Source organism: Malaclemys terrapin, chromosome 15 (genome assembly GCF_027887155.1).
Source record: "Malaclemys terrapin pileata isolate rMalTer1 chromosome 15, rMalTer1.hap1, whole genome shotgun sequence".
NCBI lineage: Eukaryota > Metazoa > Chordata > Testudines > Emydidae > Malaclemys > Malaclemys terrapin.
The window spans coordinates 19,736,523-19,763,995 of NC_071519.1; the positions used below are offsets into that span (position 1 = coordinate 19,736,523).

The 27,473-nt window shown below is 48.9% G+C and overlaps 1 protein-coding gene across 1 annotated transcript in view; it reads right to left on the minus strand.

Annotated features, from left to right (window-relative positions):
* KIRREL3 (kirre like nephrin family adhesion molecule 3) overlaps positions 1–27,473 on the minus strand; it is a 709,139-nt gene that overhangs the window by 38,469 nt on the left and 643,197 nt on the right. The window contains exons 11-13 of the mRNA XM_054005253.1: positions 15,907–16,007; positions 12,787–12,985; positions 11,133–11,168 (exon numbers count right to left, since the gene is read on the minus strand). Of these exons, the coding sequence (XP_053861228.1) occupies positions 11,133–11,168; positions 12,787–12,985; positions 15,907–16,007 (336 nt within the window). The remainder of the gene's footprint in view (positions 1–11,132; positions 11,169–12,786; positions 12,986–15,906; positions 16,008–27,473) is intronic.

The following is a 27,473-nucleotide window of genomic DNA, read 5'->3' on the forward strand; positions in this document are numbered from 1 at the left end:
AGAGAAGACATGTACAAGTATGACTCGCTTCGCTGGCCCCTGGATAGCTCCGTTGCTCTGCTCTAAACGGGGAAGGGGGTGGGATTCCAAAGAGTCCTCCGAAACGTAAGGTCAGCCGCATTGGCTGAGCTGTGTTGGGAGGCTAAGACTGGAAGAGCAGGTGCTGCAACTCAAGATGAAGGTGCCTTGGCTGGGCTCTGGATTGGAACAGCGGAGCTGGTGGAGTGATGAGGGAGAGGGTGCTCCGTGTTTGTGTATTTATGCCCATGATGAATTTGTTTTTTAGCTCCCCGCTGGGATTTTCAGCCTGCAAAGCTGATTTTTGGAAGCAGTGCCAGACCACATTTTGCAACAGAAAAAAAAATCATTTTTAGGGAAGTTTGTAAGTTGGTCCGAACAATCTTGTGATCCCCTGGCAAATCTCTAACGAGATCATCACCCAAGCACTTCTACTGAATAGCCCATGTTAATATTGCGATTATTCAACACAATTATATCTAGTTGTCGATATTTAACGCTGCCCAGGTCTGACCCAAACCTCACTGAAGGCAGAGGAAAGACTCCCACTGACATCAATAGGCTTTGGGTAAGGGCTCATCTAAATAGTGGGTATATGGTAGAGTCCATACCCTTGCAGTGAGATCCATTTCCTTGGGAGTTGCATCATGCCGCACCATCAAAGCTCCTTTCTAAATGATGACTGCTCCATCTCGTTCTGGGGACCCCACCTCATGGCAAAAGATGTTGTGCATGCTGCTAACTTAACTGGGAGTGTTCCATTTTAGACACTAGCTACTTATTACTGCCAAAGATCCCAGCAGAGGGTAAACAGAGGGGACTAAGACAAGGAAGGCAGCTCGGGAATTATTGCAAGAAAGAAACAGCCAAGCTGGAATCAGATTTATGTCCCTTTCTTCTTGTTATTTTTTAGAGATGGGACCAACCAAACTATGGCTTCAGCACATTCTTCCCTACGTTTATCAGGAACTGGGGAAACTTTTGGGAAAGGGGGAGCCTATACAGGAAGGATGGGCTCCACTTAAACCAAAATGGAACCAGATTGCTGGCACTTGGTCATAGAGCAGTTTTTAAACTAAGGGCTGGGGGAAAGCTGACAGGTGCGGAGGAGTACGTGGTTTGGGCAGAGACATCCCTTAGGGGAGGATGTATTAATGGAGATTCTCTATGTTCTCATAAGGAGGAGAGGATGGAAGATGATAAAATACGGGTAGGCTCTGCTGAGAAACAGTCAAACGAAGAAGAGTCCCATTCAATTACATCATGTAATGGCAGATAGCTAAAAGGTGACAAGTTTTTAAAGTGCTTATATACAAATGCTAGAAGTCTAAATAATAAGATGGGTGAACTAGAGTGCCTCGTATTAAATGAGGATATTGATATCATAGGCATCACAGAAATGAGGATAATCAATGGGAAACAGTAATACCAGGGTTCAAAATATATCGGAAGGCCAGTAAAGGTCATGCTGGTGGGGGAGTGGCACTATACGTGAAAGAAAGCGTAGAATCAAATGAAGAAAAATCTTAAATGAACCAAATTATACCATAGAATCTCTATGGATAGTAATTCCATGCTTGAATAAGAAGACTATAGCAGTAGGGATATACTACCTACCACCTGACCAGAATGGTGACAGTGACTGTAAAATGCTCAGGGAGATTAGAGAGGCATAAAAAACTCAATAATAATGGGGGATTTCAACAATCCCCATATCGACTGGGTACCTGTCACTTCAGGAAGGGATGCAGAGATAAAGTTTCTTGACACTTTAAATGACTGCTTCTTGGAGTAGCCAGTCCTGGAACCCACCAGAGGAGAGGCAATTCTTGATTTGAACCTAAGTGGAGCACAGGATCTGGCCCAAGAGGTGAATATAGCTGGACCGCTTGGTAATAGTGACAATATAATTAAATTTAACATCCCTGTGATGGGGAAAGCACCAGAGCAGCCCAACACAGTAGCCTTTAATTTCAGAAAAAGGAACTACACAAAAATGAAGACGTTAGTTAAACAGAAATTAAAAGGTACAGCACCAAAAGTGAAATCCCTGCAAGCTGCATAGAAACTTTTTAAAGACACCAGAATAGAGGCTCAACTTAAATGTATACCCCAAATTAAAAAACATAGTAAGAGAACCAAAAATGTGCCACTGTGGCTAATCAACAAAGTAAAAGAAGCAGTGAGAGGCAAAAAGGCATCCTTTAAAAAGTGGAAGTTAAATCCTAGTGAGGAAAATAGAAAGAAGCATAAACTCTGGCAAATGAAGTGTAAAAATATAATTAGGAAGGTCAAAAAAGAATTTGAGGAACAGTTAGCCAAAGATTCAAAAAGTAATAGCAATTTTGTTTTTGAGTACATCAGAAGCAGGAAGCCTGCTAAACAACCAGTGGGACCACTGGACGATCGAGATGCTAAAGAAACACTCAAGGACGATAAAGCCATTGTGGAGAAACTAAATGAATTCTTTGCTTCGGTCTTCACAGCTGAGGATGTGAGGGAGATTCCCAAACCCGAGCCATTCTTTTTAGATGACAAATCTGAGGAACTGTCCCAGATTGAGGTGTCATTAGAGGAGGTTTTGGAACAAATTAATAATCTAAACAGTAATAAGTCACCAAGACCAGATGGTATTCACCCAAGAGTTCTGAAGGAACTCAAATGTGAAATTGCAGAACTACTAACTGTAGTTTGAACCTATCATTTAAATCAGCTTTTGTACCAAATGATTGGAGGATAGCTAATGTGATGCCAATTTTTAAAAAGGGCTCCAGAAGTGATCCTAGCAATTACAGGCCAGTAAGCTTGACTTCAGTACCGGGCAAATTGGTTGAAACTATAGTAAAGAACAGAATTGTCAGACACATTGACTCTTCCCCAACAAATTAGGTTCATCTATGTGGTTTTTGTAAAGGGAAAGCATACCTCACCAATCTACTAGAATTCTTTTAGGGGGTCAATAAGCATGTGGACAAGGGGGATTCAGTGGATATAGTGTACTTAGATTTCCAGACAGCCTTTGCCAAGATCCCTCATCAAAGACTCTTAAGCAAAGTAAACTGTCATGGGATAAGAGGGAAGGTCCTCTCATGGATTGGTAACTGGTTAAAAGGTAGGAATAAATGGTCAGTATTCAGAATGGAGAGGTAAATAGTGTGTCCCCTAGGAGTCTGTACTGGGACCAGTCCTATTCAACATATTCATAAATGATCTGGAAAAAGAGTAAACAGTGAGGTGGCAAAACGTACAGATGATACACAATTACTCAAAGATAGTTAAGTCCAAAGCAGACTGCGAAGAGCTAAAAAAGGATCTCACAAAACAGCAGATGAAATTAAATGTTGATAAATGCAAAGTAATGCCCATTGGGAATCATAATCCCAACTATACATATAAAATGATGGGGTCTAAATTAGCTGTTACCACTCAAGAAAGAGATCTTGGAGTCACTGTGGATAGTTCTCTGAAAACATCCACTTAATGTGCAGTGGCAGTCAAAAAAACGAATAGAATGTTGGGCATCATTAAGAAAGGGATAGACAATAAGACAGAAAATATCATATTGCCTCCATATAAATCCATGGTATGCCCACACCTTGAATACTGCGTGCAGATGTGGTCACCCCGTCTCAAAAAAGATATATTGGAATTAGAAAAGGTTCAGAAAAGGGCAACAAAAATGATTAGGGGTATGGAACGGCTTCCGTATGAGGAGAGATTAATAAGATTGGGACTTTTCAAATAAGGGAGGATATTATAGAAATCTATAAAATTATGACTGGTATTGAGAAAGTAAATAAGGAAGTGTTATTTACTCCTTCTCATAACACAAGAACTAGGGATCACCAAATGAAGTTAATAGGCAGCAGGTTTAAAACAAACAAGAGGAATTATTTCTTCACACAATGCCCAGTCAACCTGTGAAACTCTTTGCCAGAGGATGTTGTGAAGGCTAAGACTATAACAGGGTTCAAAAAAGAACTAGACAAGTTCCTGGAAGATAGGTCCATCAATATCTATTAGCCAGGATGGGCAGGGATGGTGTCCATAGCCTCTATTTGCGAGAAGCTGGGAATAGGCGACGGGATGGATCACTTGATGATTACCTGTTCTGTTTATTCCCTCTGGGGAACCTGGCACGGGTCACTGTCGGAAGACAGGATACTGGGCTAGATGGATCTTTGGTCTGACCCCGTATGGCCGTTCTTATGTATGCCCCTCCCAAAAATAGGGGCAAAAGTGAAAGTGGGCCGGTACAGCATACTGGTAAGAAGTGGCCACCAGTACTGGCCTGTACACAGCTGATGTCAAACGTCGCTGTCCCTCACCCCCCCAGGGCTGCCAACGGGTAGGCACCCTACTGGCAGGGCTGCCAAAGGAGGGATGGGGGGGGGAAAAGGGGCAGCTGCCCGGGGGCCCGGCGATTTAAAAGGTCAATCCCACAGCCCCGCCCCTTCCGCTTGAGGCCCCCCTCTTCCAGGGGCCCGAAGGTGAGCCCCCCCCCATACTGATAAGTAATTTATCTTACTTTCACCCCTGCCTAGGGGGGATCTGGGTCCAACGTTTGCAAATGGGCCCCAGATCCGACCAGTGCCCTCACCAAATGCTGAGGATTTGAGACGGGCATTCAAAACCCACAGCTAGAGCCCTGAGGGTCTCAATGCTGTGCAATGATGGGCAATAGCCAACAGCCGGCACCACAGCTTGGTGACAGAGGGCAAAACGGGGCCATGTTCACAGGGAGCTGCGAATGCTACATATGCATCCACTGTAAGAAGCTCGTGAAAGCCGGAGGGCTGGTTCCCAGGATTTCCTATTCTATTAGGGACTTACAGAGCCCCCACTTCTGTGGTAGCCGAGCTACTGTACTTCACCCCACTGTACAGACGGGGTGCTGATGCTCAGAGAAACTAAGGAACTTGCCCAAGGAGATAAGAAGCCTGTGGCTGAGCAGGGTCTTGAAGGCCAGTCTACTTCTCCTAGCTTAGCAACTTAACCGCTGGGCCATCCTTCCTCCCTATTGGCTGGCCCGGGGGGGACTGATGGGGCCACTCAGGACCCAGGTGACTTTAAGACTGACCCTTCCTACTCTGTAGCTGCTCCCAGCATGTCTAAGCAGCCTTTACTAGCACAGAGACGGTTACATTTGTTAACTGCACAGGAGCGGATTCAGCTATGGGGCAATGAGCTGGGTTCTCTTCTGCCTCAGGCATCACCAGCCGAATGCTCAGCTCCGCTCCAGCTGTGGGGTTGGTTTTCCTTGCTGCTGATGTGAGGAGCGGTTAGGGAAACAAGGCCCTTCGACTTGGCAAATGAGCCAATTTGATCTGGAATCACGGAGAGATAATGAATATATGAAATGCCACAGTGCCACTGGGAACGCTTCCTTCTCGCTGCACCTTGACTCTTTTGTGTGTGCCCTCCTGGGGGCTTTCCCCAGTCACCGCTGTCTGCCGTTATTACAGGAGCACGGTGACGATCACCCACTGGAAATCCTTAGTGTTCCCTGCATAAATCAGCTGCTGTGTCGAGGCTGAGGGTTTGTGACACTCGCGGGTGACGTTTGGGTTTGGAGAACATGGCCTGGGCTCACAAAACACCTTCTCCTCTAATCTAAACCTGGCGCTTTCATTTTCCCCAGAAGCGAGTCAAGCTGTAGCTAAGGGGAGGGCTGTGCTCTGTGTGAGAACTGGTCAAACCTCCCCAAGCTTATGGTGGCGACATGAGAGAGTTGCATGGGATACACAGTAACATGGTAAATTGATCCGGAGTATCCCCATCTGTAACAGCACCATCACGCTGTTCTACTGTCTCAAACACAGGAGATGGGGGGAACCTGGAGAAACTGCAAGCAGGAAGCTTAGCAGGGCCAGATTCATAGTCCACTTCCAACCGGGGGCGTATGGGACGGGAGTGGAGGACCATCGTGTCTCAATTTTTAGGGCTGCCCGTGGCTGCATGTCTCCACCGCAATATATGTTATCAGCAACCCTGGGCTCTGCTCTGTAGCTCAGGGCAGCTTCATCATGTGGCAATGACAAAGGCGTGGGGCTGTATGAATGGGGAGCACGGCAAGGGGAAAATCTGCACTTCAGACCGAGTTGAAGTTGCAGTGAAGACAATCTAAACTGTGCACACCTCCTCCCCTCTGAGTTCGGGTTAGGAATAATTTATTCTGGTTTGGATAAAACCCATTTGCAATAGACTTAATCTATATCAATACATGTCACTCTTAAACCCAAATCAGTGTCTACCTAGTAGTTTGCATGACATCGGTTTAAATAACTGCAAGCTAAATCAGTTTCAATACACACCTGAAGTCCAATTAATGCTACTTTCTCATGCAGACACATTCTAAATGGCCTGTTTACTCTGTCCTGGACTATGGTGCCATCACGATGTGTGTGCAATCATAGAATATCAGGGTTGGAAGGGACCTCAGGAGGTCATCTAGTCCAACCCCCTGCTCAAAGCACTGATATCCAATCCACTGATATCACTAGGATCTGTCTCTTTCCCCCTCTCTGCTCTTTTGCTCAGGCCAGATCTACAGTACAGTATGACTTTGGTATAACTACGTTGCTCAGGGTTGTGAAAAATCCACACCCGAGTGACAGTTATACCGACCTTAACACCCCAGGTAGACAGCCCCTCTCATGAAGGTGGATGAACTAAGCCGATGGGAGACGCTCTCCCATCAGCGTGGTGTCTTCACTAAAGTGCTACAGCTGTGCCAATGCAGCATTTTAAGTGTAGACCTGCCCTCAGTCTCGTCCAAATGGATCAACACCCAATACCACGGCCCCAGTGCCACTAACCCAAGTTCAGGCTGAACTTTCAAACCCATGGCATTTGAGTGGGCTCAGAGTTAGGCAAAAAGATCTTTGCCCATCCCTAGTTCATCTTGAATTCCTGGCGCCGGCATAGAGTGGAAGCTAATCCTTACAGCCCTCCCTTCTCAAGAAGTGGAGGGATTAGTCAGTGAAAATAAGTTACTTTCTAGATGCAAATTGGTTCTGCTCATGCGGGTCTGCCTTGTAAATGAACAATTTGCTATGAAGTCTAGAGAAAAAATGTCCCCATGCTTCACTCTCCTGTGCAAATGGAGGTTGTTAATACTGGAGGACATAGATCCATAGATTATAAAACCAGAATGGACCACTGTGATCACCGAGTCTGACCTTCTGCATAACAGAGGCCAGAGGACTTCCCTGAATTAATTCTTGTTTGAACAAGAGCAGATCTTTTAGGAAAGCATCCAGTCTTGATGTAAAGACCGATTTGCAAATTGAGGACACGAGATCGAACAACAGACCTTCCTGGAAACCCAAGGGAAGTGACTTAGGGTAAGAGTGAGTACCCACTAAGAGTGTCGGAGGGGTTCTCCTCTGACTGATCTGGGTCAAAGGTCAAATTGAAAAGGTCAGAGGCCAAGCCGAGAGCTTATTGCAAGTTTAGCAGGGAAATGATCTTTCCAGTGGCCCATGGTGCGACTTGCAGTTACTATTAATCTAGGAGGGGATCAAGGTCAAGCCTCCATCTGTTCAGAACCCTTGGACACCTCCGTATATTTCACTCTCCTCCCTGTAGAAGTAAAGAGGGCAGAAGGGGATGTCCAGGCAGGGTTGTCCTGACTCATTGAAGTATACTGGCTGCCGCAGGCATTTGTTGTAGTTCTCGGACCACACGAGGGCGGATAGTTCCCTCCAACTGCCAGTCTAGGCTGGCCTTGGCAGAGCCATGGGGGTGCATAACACAAAAGACACATGCACTATTCACCATGGACACTGGTTTCCATTGACTGCTCTTTGGGTGCTAAGGTGGTAGGGCAATAAATGTTATAGAAATGCCCATGAGAAAATACCTAGCAGTCACTGATCCCATCTACAGCTTTAAGGTCAACTTGTTCTGGCCAGTTCAAGGGTCCTTAGCTCATTCAGTGTTTTAGAGCATACGCCAGCTATCACAGGTGTATTCCCCTGTTTTCTTTTGCCCTCAGTAGGGCTGGACAAGCAATTTACTGGGTGGATTTAGCCTGTTTCTTCTGTTTGCGAATTATCTGCAAACAGATTTAATCTTCATTATTTAGGTGGTTGTTTGAAATGAGTCAGTGCATGGTTCATGCATTTCATGGCTTGCTCGCAAGGTGTCTGCTGAATGTTGATTCACGTATATGTAATTTGCTATTCATACTGTGCGATTGGTACTTCATTCACATGGTACTGTTTCTGCTCCCTACCTGGATGACTGCCAAACCCGCAAAGAGCTTCCCCAATGACCGTGTGAACATTCCCAGCAAGACTCCTTGTGCAGATGCATATTCACATAGCGCCCGGGACACTTCTGGCAAATATTTTTGCCTATAAAACCTTGCTCAAAGCTCACGGGAAGCACTACAAAGGGGTTGCAAGGCCCATCCATGGGTGTATATTTACAGTCACTGTTTGAATGGATGTTTGCAAACATTTTCAGCCAGCTCTACACAAAATTGTATCTGAGATCATCTCTGAGGGCTTTGAATGACTACACTCTAAGATCTGCTGTTAAGGGCAAGGACTAGCAACTTTACTGAATGTTTCCAGCTGGGCTCAATGCTTGCAGCTGAAGTCATTGAATGTAACCATCCCCTTGCATGGGTCAACGATACAGGTTGAACCAGGGCCCTTCAGCACCAAAGCACAGTTCTCTACCCAGGAATGCCACCAGCTTTTCTGCCGCCCTAGGCAGTGGAAGGTCCCGCCCCGAAATGTTGCCCCCCACAGAGGCGGCGGAAGGTCCCGCCGCCGAAATACCACTGCGGTCGCCGCCCCCCAAATTGTAGCACCCTAGGCAACCGCTTAGGTCGCCTAATGGGTTGCGCCGGCCCTGCCTCTACCACTCGAGCTAAAGTAGTAAAGCTCCTTTTGTCAGTAGCAGTAGTAGGCTGTCATCCTCTTGTGGACCAGCCACAAGAGAGGGCCATGACACTTTTTGCCAGGAGAGAACACTCCCTAGTATCATATCCCAGCATGCATCAAAATTTGGTGTACAACTTCCCTGCCGGTTGTTCTAACATCCTGTCCAAGAATGCTGAGAGGGACCTGCCCCAGAGAACGTTACATCCAGCTTGTCCCCATCTACGGCAGATCCCTACCTTGACTTGGATCAGTCAGATTTATTCTCAGACTCCTAGCCTTCCAAACTGTATTGCAAGTATATTGGAGATGAGTGCTCCTCTTAACCCTAATTTACATATGGCAGAGCTAACGTGCCCCTTGCTGGACAATCACAGTGTCTGCAAATCTCACCACCTTGCTGGACATTGTTTTTTCTGGGTGACTTGCTGTGTCAAGGGCTCCAGATTGCTCCCAGCACAGCCACTGGTGGCTCTCTATCCCCTCCAGGCCTCCCGGGCAGAATCTGAGATGGTTACTATAAGCTGCTGAAGCCAGCTTAATGGGCAGGTAGCATCTGTGAGCCTTCCTCATACGCCCTACATGCAATTCCCCAAGCCCTGCTTCCTTGTTTACAGTGAGTCCCTAAATATGGCTGCTGTAGCCTCCACCTTCTCTTCTGCCACTTCTCTAGCATTCTGCTTCCAGACAACTCTGCCTGCTGGTGGCCAGTGCAGAGATAACCTATTAGTCCAGTCATCTATCGCTCATCAGATCTGCTGTGCATGCAGCCTGCATTTTGCTATCCCCAATATCCAACTGGCACCCCTGCGTTCTGCGTGCAGCAGTTTGACCAAATGAGGTTTCAAATTTGAGCAAACTCTTAAGAGTTATGACAAACTTGTCTCCCTCAAGCCAGTCTTTGCAACATTGCACTAAACCACCTTTGACTGGATCCTGCTAATACCACGGACACATCTCGCCAAGTTCTACTGCAAGCACCGTGTCCTTCTTTGTACCTTCACTGAGAAGGCTCGTGCCTTCGCTTAGATGAATGGTGTCCACTAGAGCTTGTGGGTGGGTTGATATAAGCAACAATGCGCGGGAAGATCAACTGATTAGAAACATGAGAGGGTAAGGGGTGAGCCATGGACATCCAGGGAGAATTAGAAGAGAGGTTTGGTCACTCACTTCTTTGAGCAACCTGAATGGGAACATCTTGTGCTAGGCAAAGCTCATGCAGACGATGAAAACTCATCGTGAAGAGCAGACATCACAGAGCTTCTGCAATTACTTGTTCCTCCTAGAGAAACAAGGAACGCCAGGTGAGTGGAGAGATGGGAGCCTGGAGACACTGTCAATGCCTGCTAGTTCAGCATCAAGGGAGCAGGGAGTGAGATCCAGAGGCAAGTGAGGGACTCTGAATGATGGGGTTTGGTCCTAGATGAGTGACGTGGCCAGCAGCGGATGGAGCAGGACACAGGGAGTGGGAAAAGCTGGTTCCTGGCAGAGATAATGCCAAGGGCTCTCCTGGGATGGAAGACACAGTCAATTACAATGGAAAGGCACAATGAGATGGTCAGGTGGCCAGGGATGGTAATGGGTGGGCCAGCAGTAACAGTGAACAGAGCTGACAAAGAGCCCAGTGCTGCAATTTGCTGACTCATCAGCTCCAGTCCCCCAGGAAGTCTAATCCAGGCTTCATGGAGGATGCTGTGGCTCGGGGAGATGAGAAATACAACTAACAACAGTTTGGGATGAAGGCAATGCATCCTGCAACTGTCTGCCCCATTTCAGGTCCATACCTGTCCCACCTAATGCTGACAGTAGCTAACTCCCTCCCGCCAAGGTGGGGAAAGGCGGCTGGAAGTTCATTGTCCCTCTCAAAATTCACTGGTTTGCCTGTGTGTTTCCCCATAATAATACTTAGCATTTATACAGAGCATCTTGTCTGTAAACCCCATAGCACTTTACAAAAGGGTCTAAGTATTAACAGTTGGGGAAATCGAGGCACCAAGAGGTCACATGCAGAGCTCGGACAAGAATCCAGGGCTCCTGACTCCTGGTCTGTGCCTTGTCCACTGGTGCACGCTGTCTCTCAGAGCCTTTGAGAGATCTCTTCCTGCCCTCCCACTGTCTGTCTCAGGAAAGGTAAAGCTAGAAGGAGGCTGCTGAATGCTAAGGTGTGATAACGCAGCTGGGGGCAAGTCACATATTCACCTTCAGCTCATGATTCCATACCTGCTTCCATACCAGCTCCTGATTTCATTTCCGTACCTGTTTGAAAATAAAGCAAGCGTCTACAGCCTTGCCAAGCCCAAGTGCACACGTCAGTATTGCTGAGCAGGCAGGCTCTTTGCTGCTGGAGGATGCAATGGTGCATGGAAGTTCCCCTGAAATAGGTATCCTCTACCAACCTAGTCTGAGGTTCCACTGCATGGGGACTGGGAGCTACACTGCAGACTGCTGCTGGGATAGGACTTCGGAGTAGTCTAGAGACCCCACCTCATGGATTCGGCACCGTTGTACAGTAGGGACAACCACTAGGATTCAGCTCTGCTTTCCTATAGGTTCAACCACTGGGAATCACTCCCCTGGGCTGGGATCTAACTCAACTGCCATGTCAACTGCTAGGACCCTGCTCCATCCCCAGCAAAGTCATCAGTGCCCTTGCAGGACCCAACTAAAGCGTCTTGAATGGTCACCCACACCTACTGGTGTCCAGCTCCACTCCGTGCAGTGTCACGGGCTGGGACCCAGACCCATTGCCCTGCAGAGCTGCCCACTGGGACCCAGTCTGTTGGTTCTGTCCACTGGGAACTCACCTCATTGCCATGCACAGGCTCTGATTGGCAGACGATCGGAAAAAACACTGTCTGTTTGCATTGGAAGAAGCGCGAGGCCAATTTTGAGGGGTTCATTTAGCTCTGATTTAATCTGGATGGCAGCTTTGTCCATATAAATCAGAGCTTAATGAGAACAATTCACTTGCCTGCCTGGGCATTTAACAACATAGACTAGAACTGGAGTCCCTCCAGGGGCAAAACATTCTCTACAAAGGCAGAGCCCCCAACATGGAAGTCCCCAAACTGCCCCAGAATTACTCAGAGAGCTGCTTAACGCTTTCTAGGAGCTGCCCTTCCCTCCCACTCTGGCTGCCGTGGGTTCCATCTCTCCAGCCCTCCCCAAACCTGCATCTGAAATGCCAGCTGATGGGCACTCTGCTTGAACACCAGGCTGGCCCACTTGGGTCTGTGTCCTGCTTCACTGCGTGGGCACAGAGCAACGAGATGCAATAGCAGGCACTGAGCTGCTGTCAGCTTGCATGGCATGGACCCAGTCGGAATTGCTGACCAGGTTTCATTAGCAGGCTCTGCCACCGCAACAAATTTGTGCTTTGGGCCCTCTTTTATGTGGACGGTCACTGGAGCATGTCGCCTCCTCCAGTCCTCAGCAACAGCATTGCACTGTGTGGTGGAACAGGGGCTTCTGAGCAGTGCACACGTCAATGAGCTCCCAATGGCCTTTACCCGTCCACTTCTGCTTCACTTGAGAGCGCTCAATGCTGAGCCAACACCCCTTGACTTCAATGAGTGGGAAGGACATTTACAGACTCGGACCCAGAATGAGCCACACAAAAAGCTACCGACACCTCCCCCATTGTGCAGCCGGCATTGGCTCTGCAGAGCGTTTCCCATCTCCCAGGGACATAAAGCTTTGGGAGCTAGGGCCATCCAACAAGCCTGCCCAGTGTCTTCCTAAAACATCCCAGTTTCCCTTTGAAATGTCTCCTGGATATCATAGCACCTCCCTGGTCTTCTGGAGCAGCCAGCTGCTAATTCCCAATGCACAGGAGCCCCTTCTGGTTTCTAAGCACCGTGTCTGTGGCTCCCACCTTGTTCTTTCAGCCGGATGATCTCAGTGTCTGAGCCGAAGCTGTTCCAGGCAGTACAGTTGTAAATGGTCTGGAAATCGGCTCGGACAATGTTGCTGATGGTCAGCGTCGAGATGACGCCTTCTTCTGTGCTGACCGTCTCCACCGTGTAGCGCCCTGAGGTCCCAGACTCCAGCACGTTCTCCTTCCAGGACCAGGCCTGCAAATCAACAAGAGGGGTTAGTTTTGTTCATTTAGAGCCTGATTTTTTTAGAAGGGCCTCAACTTGGCCTGGGGTGTGCACCCCTAAATAACAGTGGGCACAGACTGTAGCCTGCGGATGTCTAATGTGCAAGGGGAGTCAGGAGTGGGAGTTTCAAAAGCGTTTACAAGACTTAGGAGCATGAGTCTCACCGAAAGACACAGGAACCCGTGCTCCTAAGTCATTTAGGTGCTTTGGAAAATTCCACCCTGGACACTGAAGTGCCAGTGGCTACATTGCAGCCACTAATTTTCAAATGCAGTTGTTCTAGGTGTAAAATGAGGCACAAATTCAGAAGCCAATCAGCAAGATACCCAGATCAGCGCTTCTTGTCTAGTTCCACTAAAGGTAAGTGGTGTGGAGAATTTTACAGCGGGCCCTGTGTTTGCTATACTGGGGAAATTGAAGAGACAGCTTGGCTTGAGACTGGAATGATTAAAATGCTGTAAAAATGTGTTCATGTTCAATGGGAGGGACACTTCTGGATTCTATTCTGCTCCATGAATCATCAACCCAGCTGCCAGCTCACTCCAGCCTTCAGACTCTTTCCTGGGCCGGGGGCAGAAGGATCCCTGGGAGCTGGATTTTCTGATCCCAGGTGCAGTTTTGTAGCACTGGCCCTGAAAGTTAGCGAATATTCCTGACTTGTAACCTGTCTCTCTCTGTCCAGGCTCAATGAGTGGGGACGAATATGGAGCCTCACAACCAAGATCTTTACAATTGCTGCAGTGGCAGCTGAATTCTGGTGCTTTAGGAGCTGTGGGGACATTCTGTGCTGGGGTGGGTGCGAATGCGATCAAAGACCTGATCAAACTGGTCACTGCAAGTTAGCTACACTCGGTGCTTCGATGACCCCCAGAACTATAGCATCGGAGCACGCACAGCACCCCATGCAGCAGGGCTGTGCTATTATCCCCATTGTGTGGATGGGGAATTGAGGCCCAGAGAGACTAAGGGCTCGATTCACAAAGGGATTTAGACACCCTGCTGCCCAGTGGATCTCTCAGCTCTGAGTCAGATGGCCTGGCTCCCCATGCATTGTGAGGTGGCTGTGGGGGGGGAGGGGCTCTAGGTGCCTAAGGAAAGGATTCTCAGAAGCCAGCACACTGAGCGGGGAGCTGCCGGAGCCAACCAGGAATGAAATGCAGAGGAAAGAGATGGGGCTTAGGGTCCAGATTCACAATGATATTTAGGTGCCTAACTCCATTGGTCTGGGCCTTAGGTACCTGAATGAGAGGCTGGAGGCAGGCACCTGTCTCCGCTTGGCATTCTCAGCCATGAGCCACAACCTGGAGCTGGGCGCCTAAGTCCCTCTGTGACTCTAGCTGTCTCACCACTGCACCAGCCTTTCTTCTCCGGCTAGTTTACGCTGTTTGGTCACAAATCGTATGTGACCCCTTCCTGATTTCTGCCAACCAGTTTATGTGAGCAAATGTCAGCCGCTGGGGGGGTTTCAGGAATGAGGGCTGGCAGCAGCGCCAGCCCGGTCTCCAGCCTATGAGCACAGCCAGGCCTCCTGATTGGCTGAGGAAGTCAGCAAGCCTGCTCTTAAACCCAACCACTGCTCTCCGGCTGCTCAGTGCACATGTCTGCAGCTGCAATCTCTCCTGCTTGCACTTTTCCTAGCCTGGCTGCAGCCCTGATCCTGCCTTGCTCCTGTCCTGCCCATTTCTGCCTCTGACCCTTGACTCTGACTCCTGGTCCCTGCCTCCAGCTCTGACCCTTGGCTCTGATTCCTGGCCTCTGACTCCAACTCCAGCCACTAGGCCTGACCGCCTCTGCTCTGCTCAGAGGCCAGTCTGCCCATATCCCAGCTCGTGATAGGGTGACTGCAAACTTCACTTCGATTATTTGCAACGTGCGATTGCTCACCTAAGTCATGTAGTAGGTTTATGGCTCCCTGATTGCTCCCCTGAGTCACATGGTATTGCTCCCTGTTTAAATAACTGGAAGCTTTAAAACCAGGAGAATCAGAATGGTGAATAACCAGCATCAACTAGTGAACAATGTTCATGCATTAGTCCCTTTGAGTGCATGTGCCCATGGGCGTTTATGTGAAGAGCAGCCTTCATCCCAACCACCACCCATGGCCACAAATGCCCTGCACAGCAAACTGCAAGGATGTGGTTGAATCCAACAGCCATTTGGGGTTCAAACTATGCTGCTCCTCTTTGACCAGCTCTGGGGAATAGCCTGAAAGCATGCAGCTAGGTTGTTCGATGCTTGGGTGCAGGTGTGCGAGTTATTCCATGTTTGAAGGTGTGTACATGTGAGGGACGCTGGTCTGTTCCGTGCCCAGATGCTGTGATTTAAAGGCTGGAGGAAGGTGTTTTCCTTGGCGACATAACATTGGGTTTAGTATTAGAGAGACAATGATGTGGGGGAGGGAATCGCTTTTATTGGACCAACAATAAAACCGCTTTTATTGTTGGGGAGAGAGACAAGCTCTGGAGCTACACGGAGCTCTTCCTCGGGTCTTGACCCTGGGTACAGTATACTCAAAGAAGGAGCAGCCCGGTTTCCCAGTGCATGGGATGCAGGGCTCTGCCAGAACCTTTTTCCATAAGCAGCCAAGGGCTTTTTCATCCCCTGGTTACAGAACAGGCTTCATTTCTGGCTTTGCAAAACCTTGTGAATTTCCCAGCCAGTCAAATGTGCAAAGTCACTGCCTGGGGCTCTGAAGCGGCTTGCTTATTACCAAGGTGATTAAATGCCACCAGGACTTCTCCTTTAATGAATTCACACAGGATTAGAGTGTGGCCCACAAGCCTAACCTCGTTCTCTAGCACAGGGCGCTGCGACGGGAGGGGTCATGCAAGCAGCTTCTCTCCCACTGTACAAGCCCATTCCGTATGGAGATAGGGGACGGGCCTACTCACGATTCTGTCTGGCGGAGGGGTGCTGCGGATGAAACACTTGATCTGTCCCTTCTCCCCATGCAGGGCGTGCTGCGTCTGAGTGCTGGAAATGATGGGAGGGCCTGAAAGAGAGAAGAAGAGGTGAAATCCGGATGACTCCCCCCCACCTCCTTCCACATGCAGGGAGACCCCACAGCAGGAAATATTGCGTGACGCTAATGAAGAGCAAGCAGCACAGTATCCCCTCCAGGGAAGGTTTTTTGGGGGGGGGGGTTTCAGAGATGCTGTGTTACAGATGCAGTCTTCTCCAGAGAGAGAGATCTCAGATCAAACCGTCAGGGGAGCAGAGATCTGCAACATGGACACAGTGCAGACCAAAGATCCTGTATGGGGACCAGGACTCTGCTTTCAGGCCAGACTGTTCCCTTTCAGTGGGGCTTGTAGGGATACACATCAGGGCTGTGCTGTTTCTGCTGAGCGGTGTGACACAGATCCTGGGGACCTGCATTGTGGATACACTGCTCCCCAGCTCTCTCCAAGCCCACAGTGGCATCATTGACACAAACTGTAAGAGACCCTCACTTTCCCCCTCTAAGGCAGGTCCCGCACGGTGCTAAGCTCCGTTCAGAATTCTCTCCCGTTTCAGGCGCCCTGTGGGCGGCCAGCAGAGGGAGATCTTGCACAATGCAAGAGGCACCCTGTCTCTTGCTCGCCCTAGAGGCGAAACCCTACAGGCTGTTCTGAGCCCCTCGTTATTTCTCACTTTCAGACAGGCTTCCCTTTTGCACATGCCCGCCTATAATAAGGCCCTGTGGTGGGGTCGCTCAGGGAGTGCAGTGGCAGCCTTGCCTGAGCAGCTATTCCCATTACTCAGCGCCTGCATTCATTAGGGGACGATGACACTAATTCCTCCCCGTTGGCTTGTGGGGTGGCGACTGAACGAGCCAGATGCAGAGAAAGCTGGCAAGGGCTGCTAGCGCCAACGGCCAGGGGTGTCAGTGTCCCGCAGACCGTACGATCCACCTCGTGCTCAGCGACTGCCCTCATGTGGCTCTCCATGCCTCCTTCACGAGTCTGGACTCATCAGTTCCAATCACACAGAGTGAACGTGCCTCCTGTGTCACTTGGGAACATAAGACCAGATTTACAAAGGGCTTTACGTGCCTAAAAATGCAGCGAGGCACCTAGTGGAGCTTTCAAAATGTCTAAGCAGGTTACGTGCCTAACTCCCATTGTTAGAATGGTCAATGGGAGTTAGGCTTGTACCCTGCTTAGGTGTCTTTGAAAATTCCATGAGCGATTATAGTGGCGTCACTACGATGTAGCACAGGGGTCGGCAACCTTTGAGAAGTGGCGTGCCAAGTCTTCAGTAATTTAAGGTTTCATGTGTCAGTAACAAATTTTACATTTACAGGGGCCCCCGACAGAACCCCAGACCGGCAGCGGACTGAGCGGGGTTAGCAGCAGCGACCCCGGCTGGCAGGGCCCGGCGGCTGGCTGAGCAGCTCAGCACGCTGCCGGTCTGGGGTTCTGTCCGCCGGCCCCTGTCAGCTGGGGTCCCAGCCGCCAGCCCCCCTCAGCCCGCAGCTGGCCTGGGGTTCTGTCCATCCAGGCCAGCAGCAGGCTGAACAGGGCCGAGACCCCGGCTGGCAAGGGGCCGGCGACCAGAACTCCATCGGGGGCTAGGTTGGCATAGCTACGTGCCAGAGGGTGTGGATTTTTCACACCCCTGAGCACCATCACTATGCCAACCTAAGCTTTAAGTGTAGGCCTGTCCTAGTCTGGCTTCTCTTTGATTTTAGCCACCTGCCACTTGGAGATAGATGGAAGATCCTGTAACTAACGCACAGGTCTGGGTGTGGGGATCTGGGTTCTGATTCCGACTCTAAATCACTTCCCTTCAGTGCCTCATTTGCCCATATGGAAAACGGGCACGGTAATACAATAAGAATTGTTAGCACAGTGTTTTGAGATCCTCCAGCAGAAGGGGTCACAGAAGCGCAGAGTATTATTTAATGGCGCTACATGATTATTATACAAACAGAGCTGAGTTCATCTAGTCCATCCCCAGCCAGTGCAGGATTGTTCTCCAGAGCACATTTTTCTAGCGCACTCATATGTATAGCGGATTGTCTCTTGCGTGTGACAGAGCTCGTTGGATACAGCCAGGTTCTTCTCAGCCCATTTGTTCGATGAAGCTCTGAGTTAGTGGCAAAGGGAGCTCAAGGGACAAACACCAGCCCTGCCATCTTTCACAGGAAGCGGGTTGCTTTTGAGCCTTTGATCAGAACCAGAGGGAGATTTCAACCTTGGGACTGAAAAACATTTTATTGAATTCTTTGCATTAAAAATATACACTGCTTGTGAGGCGAGCGAGCCATTCCGTGGGGACGCTGGGGGTCAGGCTGCTTACTCGGTGGCTTGTTTTTCATTTGCTGCCTGCTATGGGGGTGGCTCAGGGCCCTTCATGTGTGCAGCCAACTCTGGAAGGGTGTGGGAGGTGGGATGGAGCTGAGCTACAAAACGGTTGCAGGGCTGGTGGGCTGAGCATCATCCCGCTGGGATGTCACAGAGCGGCGTGCTCTCTGGCTCTCCAAGCACGGAATAGTTACAACTTCACCCTTTCCCACTCCACTGCTCCCCACTGTGTGTGCCATGTCAGAACCGCTGCTGTCTGTCAGGCCAAGAACAGAATCAGCAGCGCTTCGTCTGCTGGGTGGCATAGGGAGGAGGGGAAGGTTAGGCATCTTGCCACTCTCATGGCGCTCCTGTGCCAGTGCGGGGGAAGCGAATGCAAATGAGGGAACGGCTACCAGCTATGCTCTGGAGCTGCCATCGCATAATTAACTTTCTGTGGTGCAGATTAGAAAAAAAAGGGGCTCGCCCTTTGACGGAGCATGGTTTGCCTTTGGAGCATTTAACCTTCAGGGTGGGAGAGGTCAGGCCCCTAGCTCTTCCAGTGAGGACCTGGGAATGAACGGGGATCGAGGGGGAATGATTCCATGGGAACAGAAAAAGTGCTGGCATCATAATTACTGTTTATTAGCCCCTTAATTAAAATAGATTTACATTTCTGTGAGCTGCTGCTGCGGCTGCTGGCAGACGGGAAAACAGCAACAAGCCAGGATCCAGGCATGGTTTGTGCATCAGGGTGAAGGCAATTAGCTTCTCTGACGGGGGGATAAGGCAAAGGGGCTGCTGTGGTTGGCAGGACGCAGGCTGCCCCTGAACTAAACATTCTGCACGCTTGGTTCTTGCACAGCTGAGCTGGAACGTGCTCTGAACACCCATGGCATGGCGGGGCCGCTCTGCCAAGCACAGCGGGTCATACTTTGCTCCTAATGACCAACTGGGCTGCTGAGTCTTGTTTTGAATTCACATCTGTGGATTACGTTGGAAGACTTCTCCTGCCCCCAACACACACACACACACACACACACACACACACACACACCCCTTTTCATGTGTAGACACCCACAAACACAAATATTCATGCACATTCACACTTTTTTCATGCATAAACACATATGCATGCATATATATATATACACATTCATGCACACAAATTCACAGATAGATTTGTGCATAGACACACTGGCGTAACGCATGCAGAAAACACACCTACGCTCACTCAAACATACATATTTGCACACATACACCCACTCAAATATATATTCTCCATCTGTCTCTCTCTCACACTCACCACACAGAAATCCTCACTCCCACAACATGCTTTTGAACCGAGCTAGTTGCAGTCTGCAAAGAAAAGTCTATATGCGCATTTGGATTTTCAGAAGACTGCGCTTTGGCTGAATTAGCACCATTTTAGGATTCCCTTTCCACACAGATTCTAAGGAAGAAATGGTTGACAAAAAGGAGACTTTTAAGCAAATACTGCAGAAATTTTTTTTCAACAAGCACATTTTGAATTTGCAAACATGAATATGTCTCGTATGGAAAAGTCCTGCAGAATTTAATAAAAAATGCTAAATTCTATAGAATCTGTAAAACCGAAAAGTGAAATTTACTCCACTATTGAATTCTTAACCAGAGACCAGGAATACATCACGTGACTACATTGTCCAATCAAAACAGCTCGCCTATTCGAGACACAGAACAAAATGCATGCAAACAAGCCCCAGCCTAAGAATTATTCACAGAAATTATTTGATGAATAATTCTGAATACAGAATACACTGGAGAAAGTCAAGATTTGTTGATGGCTAATTCCCAAGCAGAGGTGAAAGTCACGGAATGACTCATAAGAGAAAATGGAAAACATTATTTTGCAACACTTTCCAGAGAAGTAATTTTCACTGACATCTTCTGCCCAGGTCTGTTTCCAAATTATTCTCCCAGCTCTGCTCTTACATAAGCAGTCCCTTGCATTCACCTATATACCTCTGCAGTTGCACCTCCATACACATTCACACCCCCTCTAGCACATATGCTTTCATAGATACATACTCACGCCTTACAAGCTGGCAAAGGATAGTCTTTTCACAGCACTAGCCTGCGCCTCTGCCACAGATTTAGGCGAAGATTTTCAAAAATAATGACTAGTCACGTGGGATACCTCCATTTTTGGACGCCCAACTTGATTTTCAGCCCCTGAAAGGTGTCTGGAGTTGGGCACCCGAACATCATTGGTCAATTTTGAAGAACCTTGACCTTAATCTCTGTGCTTCAGTTTCCCTATCAGTAAAAGGGGGACAAAGATAATCTGGCATAGGGGGCTTCCTCAACGTCTGTTGGGTGCTCTCACTCTATAGTGTTGGGAGCCCTGGAAAGGCATGTTAATAAATAACCTGGAAGTGATTAGAACACAAGGAAGCATTCCTTCGCTGATTCAAGATTTTGAGTGTGAGAGACCCAATGATGAGAGGGGTTTGTCGCTCCTAAACAGAACACAGCTTTATCCAAATGGAGTAGCCATCTTTAACGGAGGCTTTGGCTACAGTAGAATGGGTTTGGCGGTACATCTCTTTGGAGTTTCTGTTGAGAACTCTATATTGTTGTTTTGCTAGTACAGCTTATAGTGTTTCTCTAGCTTTTTGATACCAGGGATCGGCTTGCTGCCTTCCTAAACTGTCTCAGGGAGATCTCCGGGACCGGCGCCGGTCCACAGATCGGTCATTGAGAAACACTGGCTTATACCAGTCCCGTGAACAAAATATACCAGCAAAAGCACTTTTCCCCCAGTACATCAGCACCTAAACGAGGGCTTTTGCCAACATAACTACGTTGGTTGGGTTGGGAAAAAAAAAAATCACACCCCTGACCGACCGGACGTTTTCAGTTAGGTGCGCGTGAACTCCAGTGCTCAAGTAGCTTCGTTAGCTTTGAGAAATAGCCCTATTTGGGATCATTATCCAAACTGCTGGGGCCTGGAAACTGGGCAGGAAAATCTCACCAGAGCAAGTCCCTCTCCTAAGGCTTCCCTTCCTGTCTGAGGTGAAATCAGGGTGGATTGAACTCATTGTGACCATCTGTGTTGATTTTATCAGAAAGTTCACCCAGCTCAGCCAACACTCACTCATGCTTCATGTCCCCATCTATCTCGCTCCCTCTTTTCCCCTCCTGTGTGCGGGCAAACTGATACATGGTGGTTTTATCTTTTAACCCTCCCAGTTAAAAATTCTGTTATCCTGAGCGTGTTCTACTTTTCATATGCTGCCTTTTGGCACCCTGAGGAGAATTAGGACCTGAGGGTGAAGCAGAAGTAGGACAGAGAACCCTGGCTTCCCTACACAGGTCCGCATTCTGCTTGACTGCCTTCCTATGCAACATTCATTTAAAAATCGGCGATGTATGAGTGTGTGTATGTGTGTGTTTGTGTGAATTTAGTGCTGGAGAAGAAGGTCATCAGTTCGACCCCAAGGAAAGGAGGGAGGAGCCTACTGGACCTCTGGCAAAGGGTTTGCGGGTCCCCAGAAGGGCTTTCCTACAGGAATGATAATGGCTGCCCTCTCAGAAGAAGAGAGGGCCCAAAAAGATACCAAGAGTCACCTGTGTGGGAGCAACAGAAAGTGCAGGGATAGGGCCACAAGTGTAATAGAAGACAGAAAACCCCAGATACGATACCCACTTGTAGGTGCTGGACAGAGAGCCCGAGAGACTGAAGCTTTCTGGTTTGACTTATAACTGGTACAGCCTAGGCCGCAGACTATGCTTCCGCACCCCCCTTCCCAGACACCCATCTAGTGGGGAGCCCTGGAACTCAGTTCTTGACCTCTTTGCTGAGATTACCAACCTGGAGTCATCTAACTGATTGCCATATTTGGGCTAGGGAAGAAATTTCCCCCTGGGTCAGATTGGCAGTTTCGCCTTCCTCTGCAGTATGGGGCATGGCTCACTTGCAGGTTTAAACTAGTATAAATGGTGGATTCTCTGTAACTTGAAGTCTTTAAACCATGATTTGAGGACTTCAGTAACTCAGCCAGAGGTTAGGGGTCTACCACAGGAGTGGGTGGGTGAGAGTCTGTGGCCTACAGTGTGCAGGTCAGACTAGATGATCATGATGGTATCTTCTGGCCTTAAAGTCTATGAGTCTATTAGTGTGATCTCCGAGCTATGGACACTTCTCCACACAGAACCAGACCAGCTCCACCAAACGCCTCTTCCAGGGGCCACTGGACACACATCAGGTGCCAACCTGGGCTGCACCTAGAGACAAAATAAAGCACATCCTAGCTCCTTGCTCCCTCTGCCCTGCGGACCCATCTACTCTGGACTGGGCTTGCTTCGAGCGTGAGCAGCGCTAGCCCTGGGATGTGGGTAAATACCAGGCTTCAGTTTACAGGGCTGGCAGGCTGGAACTCGCACACAGGATGGACTCCTTTGTCTGTAGCTGTCCCACTCCTGCTGAGTCCCATGTGTGACCCGAGAGGATCCATAGCCCATTACCAGTCTCTGGTTTACTGGACTATAAAGCCAGGAGGTCTGAACCTTACATGATAAATAATTGAATCAACTGATTGTATACAATATTCCTGTATTATAAAAAACGTATCAAGTAAGGTGTTTTTTGACGACTAATGACACACTGGTGCTTAATATCATTGTGAAATGTCTGTATTAACACTCTGATGAATTATGGGTACTCACTGCTATTATGCTTTAAAGTCTGTGACCAAACACAGGGAGAAGCAGGTTTTCTCCCAGACAGGAGGGAAGGCAGCTATCTACCTGTCTCCAATGAAATTAAGCAAGATGTGACCAAAGACAGTTAAGCTCATTTACATATGACTCAGCAGGGGAATGGGAAATCCCCAGGAAGGGAAGAACAGCATGAGGTCATCTAAGTCTGGGGACAAACCAGTGAGTTTGGGAGGATATAGGGAGAGAGAAGGAATCTTGGCATCCATCACCAGACAGACACAAGGGGCCAGAGCTTTTGTAAGCCTAGAAAGATGGGACCGTGTATACATGAGAAACCTGTTCAGGCAAAGATCTTTCACTAGGAAGACAAGGGACACCAGCACCTTGTACTTCTGTAGAAGGTCCTGACTGAGAGAAAGCCAGCCATGGCTGGAAAGAAAAAGAGAGATAAGAAATCTACCTTGAACCAAGGCTATAGCTTGCTGAATAAAGTCTTAGCCACTTGAAAGAGTATTTTACTTTGATTTGCTTGTAACCATTCTGCCTTTATCCCTTGGGCAGGAACTCACTTAAAACGAATCTCTTTTTGTTCATAAACTTGTTTTACTTTTAATTTAAACCAACCTGGTGCTGTGTTTAAATGGAAGCAATTCTTAACTCCAGTTTAAGGCAAGAAGCGGCTGGGCTTTTGTCTCTTTAAAGGGGCTACACACCTTATAAATTCTCAGAGCGTTCCAGGAGAGGGCTGGACACTTTCAGTGCAGGTGGTTTGGGGGAAATTTGAGCCTGGGGGTGCAGAGGTCACCCCGCGAGCAGTCACCAAGACTGATGGAGACCAGGATGGGGCTGCTGCGCTGTAGGCAGGGTGCTGGGGTCAGAGCGCTGAAGCAGGGCTGCACAGCACATAGGGATCTGCATGCCTGCTTGCTGGCTCTTGGCGTCCAGGCTGTGAGCCACAGAAGCAGAGCATTTAAGGCACCCAGGGTTACAGGGCAAGAGGGGACACAACCTCTCACTGGTCTGAATTGCATCCCAAAATGTCACAAGACCCCAAGGAAGTGGGATACGATAAACACACAACATGATTTTGCTCTGGATGTGTCTCTTTTTATGCCTACTAATATATTGTCATGCTGACGGGGAACAAGCTGCTACGGCTTGGACACACTGCGTCTGAAAGGCAATGCAGGCACTTGATATCACCACAGCTTGATATCACCTCCCAGTAAGGATGCAATTGGGGGAAGCTCATTTTAATACAAAGGGCCAGCAAGACGCCTCTACACCACTGAAGTCCTCAAAAAGGGCTTATGTGTGGACTTAAGAGATGCCCAGGCCTCCGCACTGATTGGAATTTCATGTAAACATGTAGAATGTCAGGATAGAGGGGAGATGCTCTGGCCTCAGCTGCAGTATGTGGGGTACTTCCAGTTGCCCCCACCTGTTCCTGGACTTGTTCTGTGGGCATCAATCTCCAGGCTTATCCAGCCGGCATCTTTCACCAGGGCTACCATCCACGCATGTGCATTTATAAAAAACAAACCCAAGTTTAAAAAGGGGGGGGGGCTTTTTAGCCTCCAAAAGAAGGAGGGAGAGATTTTCAGTGGGAGTGAAAAAATGTTTTAGGTGGTTTTAAAAATGTCCCCTGCCTCAGCTATGCAAAGAGCTCCTGAGGCTCCCCTCCGCACACATCGGGAACAGAGAGAACACAGCACCTCTGAAAATCAGGTCCCAGGCGTCTCCGGTTTGGATCCAAACATTGGAGACACCCAACTCAGTGGCCACTTTTGCAAACGTGGCTGTAAGTGACTTGCCCAACACAGTGCGACGAGTGGAACCGGAGAAAGAGGCTCAACTCCGAGGGACGTAGCTGGGTGTGGCAGCACAGCTTCCGAAACGCAAGGGCTAGGCTGTTTTGCACACGGATCCTCAGCGTGTCACGCCCGGCACGATCACATCCCTGGATCTCCGCTTGCCTGCCTGCATCACTCGTTGCTCATGAAACACACAAGGTCAACCAGCAGAAGCAAGAACAGAGCGCAGCTTTTCAGGCTGGGCTTTCACTACAGGACTTAGCGTGCCCCTATATGTCAGCAGTTGAATGCTAGTTCCAAGTTCTGGGAGCACTGCAAGGCTGGGTGGACAGCAAAGAAAGAAAAAAGCCTAAGTCGAGAAAAATGGCTTAATGATCATAAATAAAATAAATAATAATAATAAAAGGGTCATTTTCCCCAGGGATAATGGATTTTAAATGGCACAAACGCCAGCAGCTTTGGGTCTGATTATTGCTTCAGGAGTTCGGAGTCAGAGGCTTAGCATCAGGCTAACAGCATACGACTAAAGACCATTTTGTGAAATAATAGTGTAAAGTTGAAGCCTGTTTGCATCTGGGACTGGAGTTTGAGTCTCCAACAGGAGGTGGCTGCTCATGAAGGCTGCCAATCTCCTGGCTTGGGATTCAGTGCTAAGTGTCAGACAGCCCACAGGCAGTAAAAGACTTTAAACAGGGTTGCTATGGATATAAATGGCGGTGCTGTCGGTTGTGGTTATTTTTAGCATCGCAGTGCCAATTTATTTGTGCAGCCCCAGAGGCTCACACAAAAGAGAGGCAGATTGCTGACTCTGGAGCCTTTAAGGAATCAAAGGAAGGTCCGAACTTCCCTGGGGCACCTGAGTCAATATCCGCCTTTCCTTTGAGGTCTTTGCAGCATTACAATCTCTTGGTGGGGAGAAGTTTCATTTTAACTCCTTGCGTTCAGTAGAAGTTCTAGATGATGAGCAAATAGCAGGTCCCGTTCCAGTGGGTTGCATTGGTCACTGGTATGCCCAGCAATAAGCACCGGCAATGCAAGGTTCATTTTGATGCAGTAAGGCAGGTAGATAGACCATTTAGTCCATCTGTGCTACTGATACGGCCCCTGTTACCGGAATACTGAGCGCCTCACAGCTGTTAATGCACTAATCTTCACCACACGCCTGCAAGATGCGGGCAGTGCTATTACTCCTGTTTTACAGCTGAAAAACTCAGGAGAAAAGGGCCTGATTCTACAACCACTGAGGTCAATAGCAACCCACTCCCCCCTTGACTTGAATGGGGCTGGATCACAAGGGGGCTTTGCCACGGTCACATAGGAAGTCTGTGGCGGTGCAGGGAACTGAGCTGGCATTTCCCAAATCCCTAAGCATTGGACCCACCGGCCTTCGTCAGCTGCTCAGTTGTCAATAAAGTTGTGTTGACCGAGGCATAACCGGGCATTACAGCCAACAGAGGGGACCCACCCGGTCCCTCTGCCAAGTACACCACCCCAAATGTACATCTCAGGAAACTGAGGCACAGAGGTGTGACACGAGTGCCCCAAGGCTACACAGCAGATCAGTACAGCGGGACGTGGGGCATTTCTGGCTCCTAATCCCACCATCAGTCTCTCACCTGAGGAGACCTTGAACTCAGGCCCTGGGATGAAAAGGCAGAGAGGTTACAAAGTGAACTATCAAGTAATAATACAGCTGCCTCTTCCATTCTAGCTCTCTGATGTCGATCCCTCCACGCTAGGCTGATAGGGTTCCTTGGGTCTCTCACCCAGTGAGTCGTGGGTAATGAGAGGGAACCCTCATTGCAGGTGCTGTGGTCCGTCATTCCCCACGCCCAGCTCAGGTAATACAGGCCCGCAGTTCCGCTGCATTGCCAGAAATGGCAGGTATTCGCTCCAGGGGCTCAGCTGCTAGGACTAGCTGATGAATCAATTGCTGCCCTGCTGCTCCACAAGGAGATTTTGTCTCCTGCTCCTACGGCGTCAAGGTGGAAGGGAGCTCCAGACGCCTGCTCACGCCACGGGGCAATCACAGAACCTTGTGTTAATCTGGCACCTGCAATGTAACGCAGAGAAGAAGGGATCAAGTTAGACGGGGATGCCTGGCAAGGTCGCCAGCCGGTCGCCCCTCCTGCAGATTAGTTTGCGCCGTGTCTCGCCTTCCAGCTGATCGCTCATTTATCCTTATTATTGCAATGGCCCGTTCCCTGAGAAGACTGCCCCATCAGAAGGCAGGAGACGCGCTCTATCAAGGGCCGGCAGCAGCTGAAGAACAAATTGTTGTCGGAGCTGTGAATTGTTTTTCAGAGAGAGAGGATTTATTGCATGTGCTTCCTCCCTGTGAGGAACGGGTTTGTGCTGAGCGGCTAGGACAATGCCCGGCACAGAATAGGATCATTATTTATTCCCTGTGCTCACTGTAGTGCCTGGGAGCCCCAGTCCTGGACCAGACCCCACTGTGCTTGGCGCTGTACAAACACGGAACAAAAAGTCAGTCTGTAGCACCTCTCAGAGTCTGTCTTGACTAGGCTGAAAGGTGTGGTGAAGATGTCAGCTAGCCCGTTCCAGTTCTCTAGTGTAGACAAGGCAGTGTTGGTTTTACCACATGTGAACCGGCTGAACTGGAGCTTGGTGGGGCTTCAGGGGCACTTAAGCACATGTTTAAAATGAAGCACA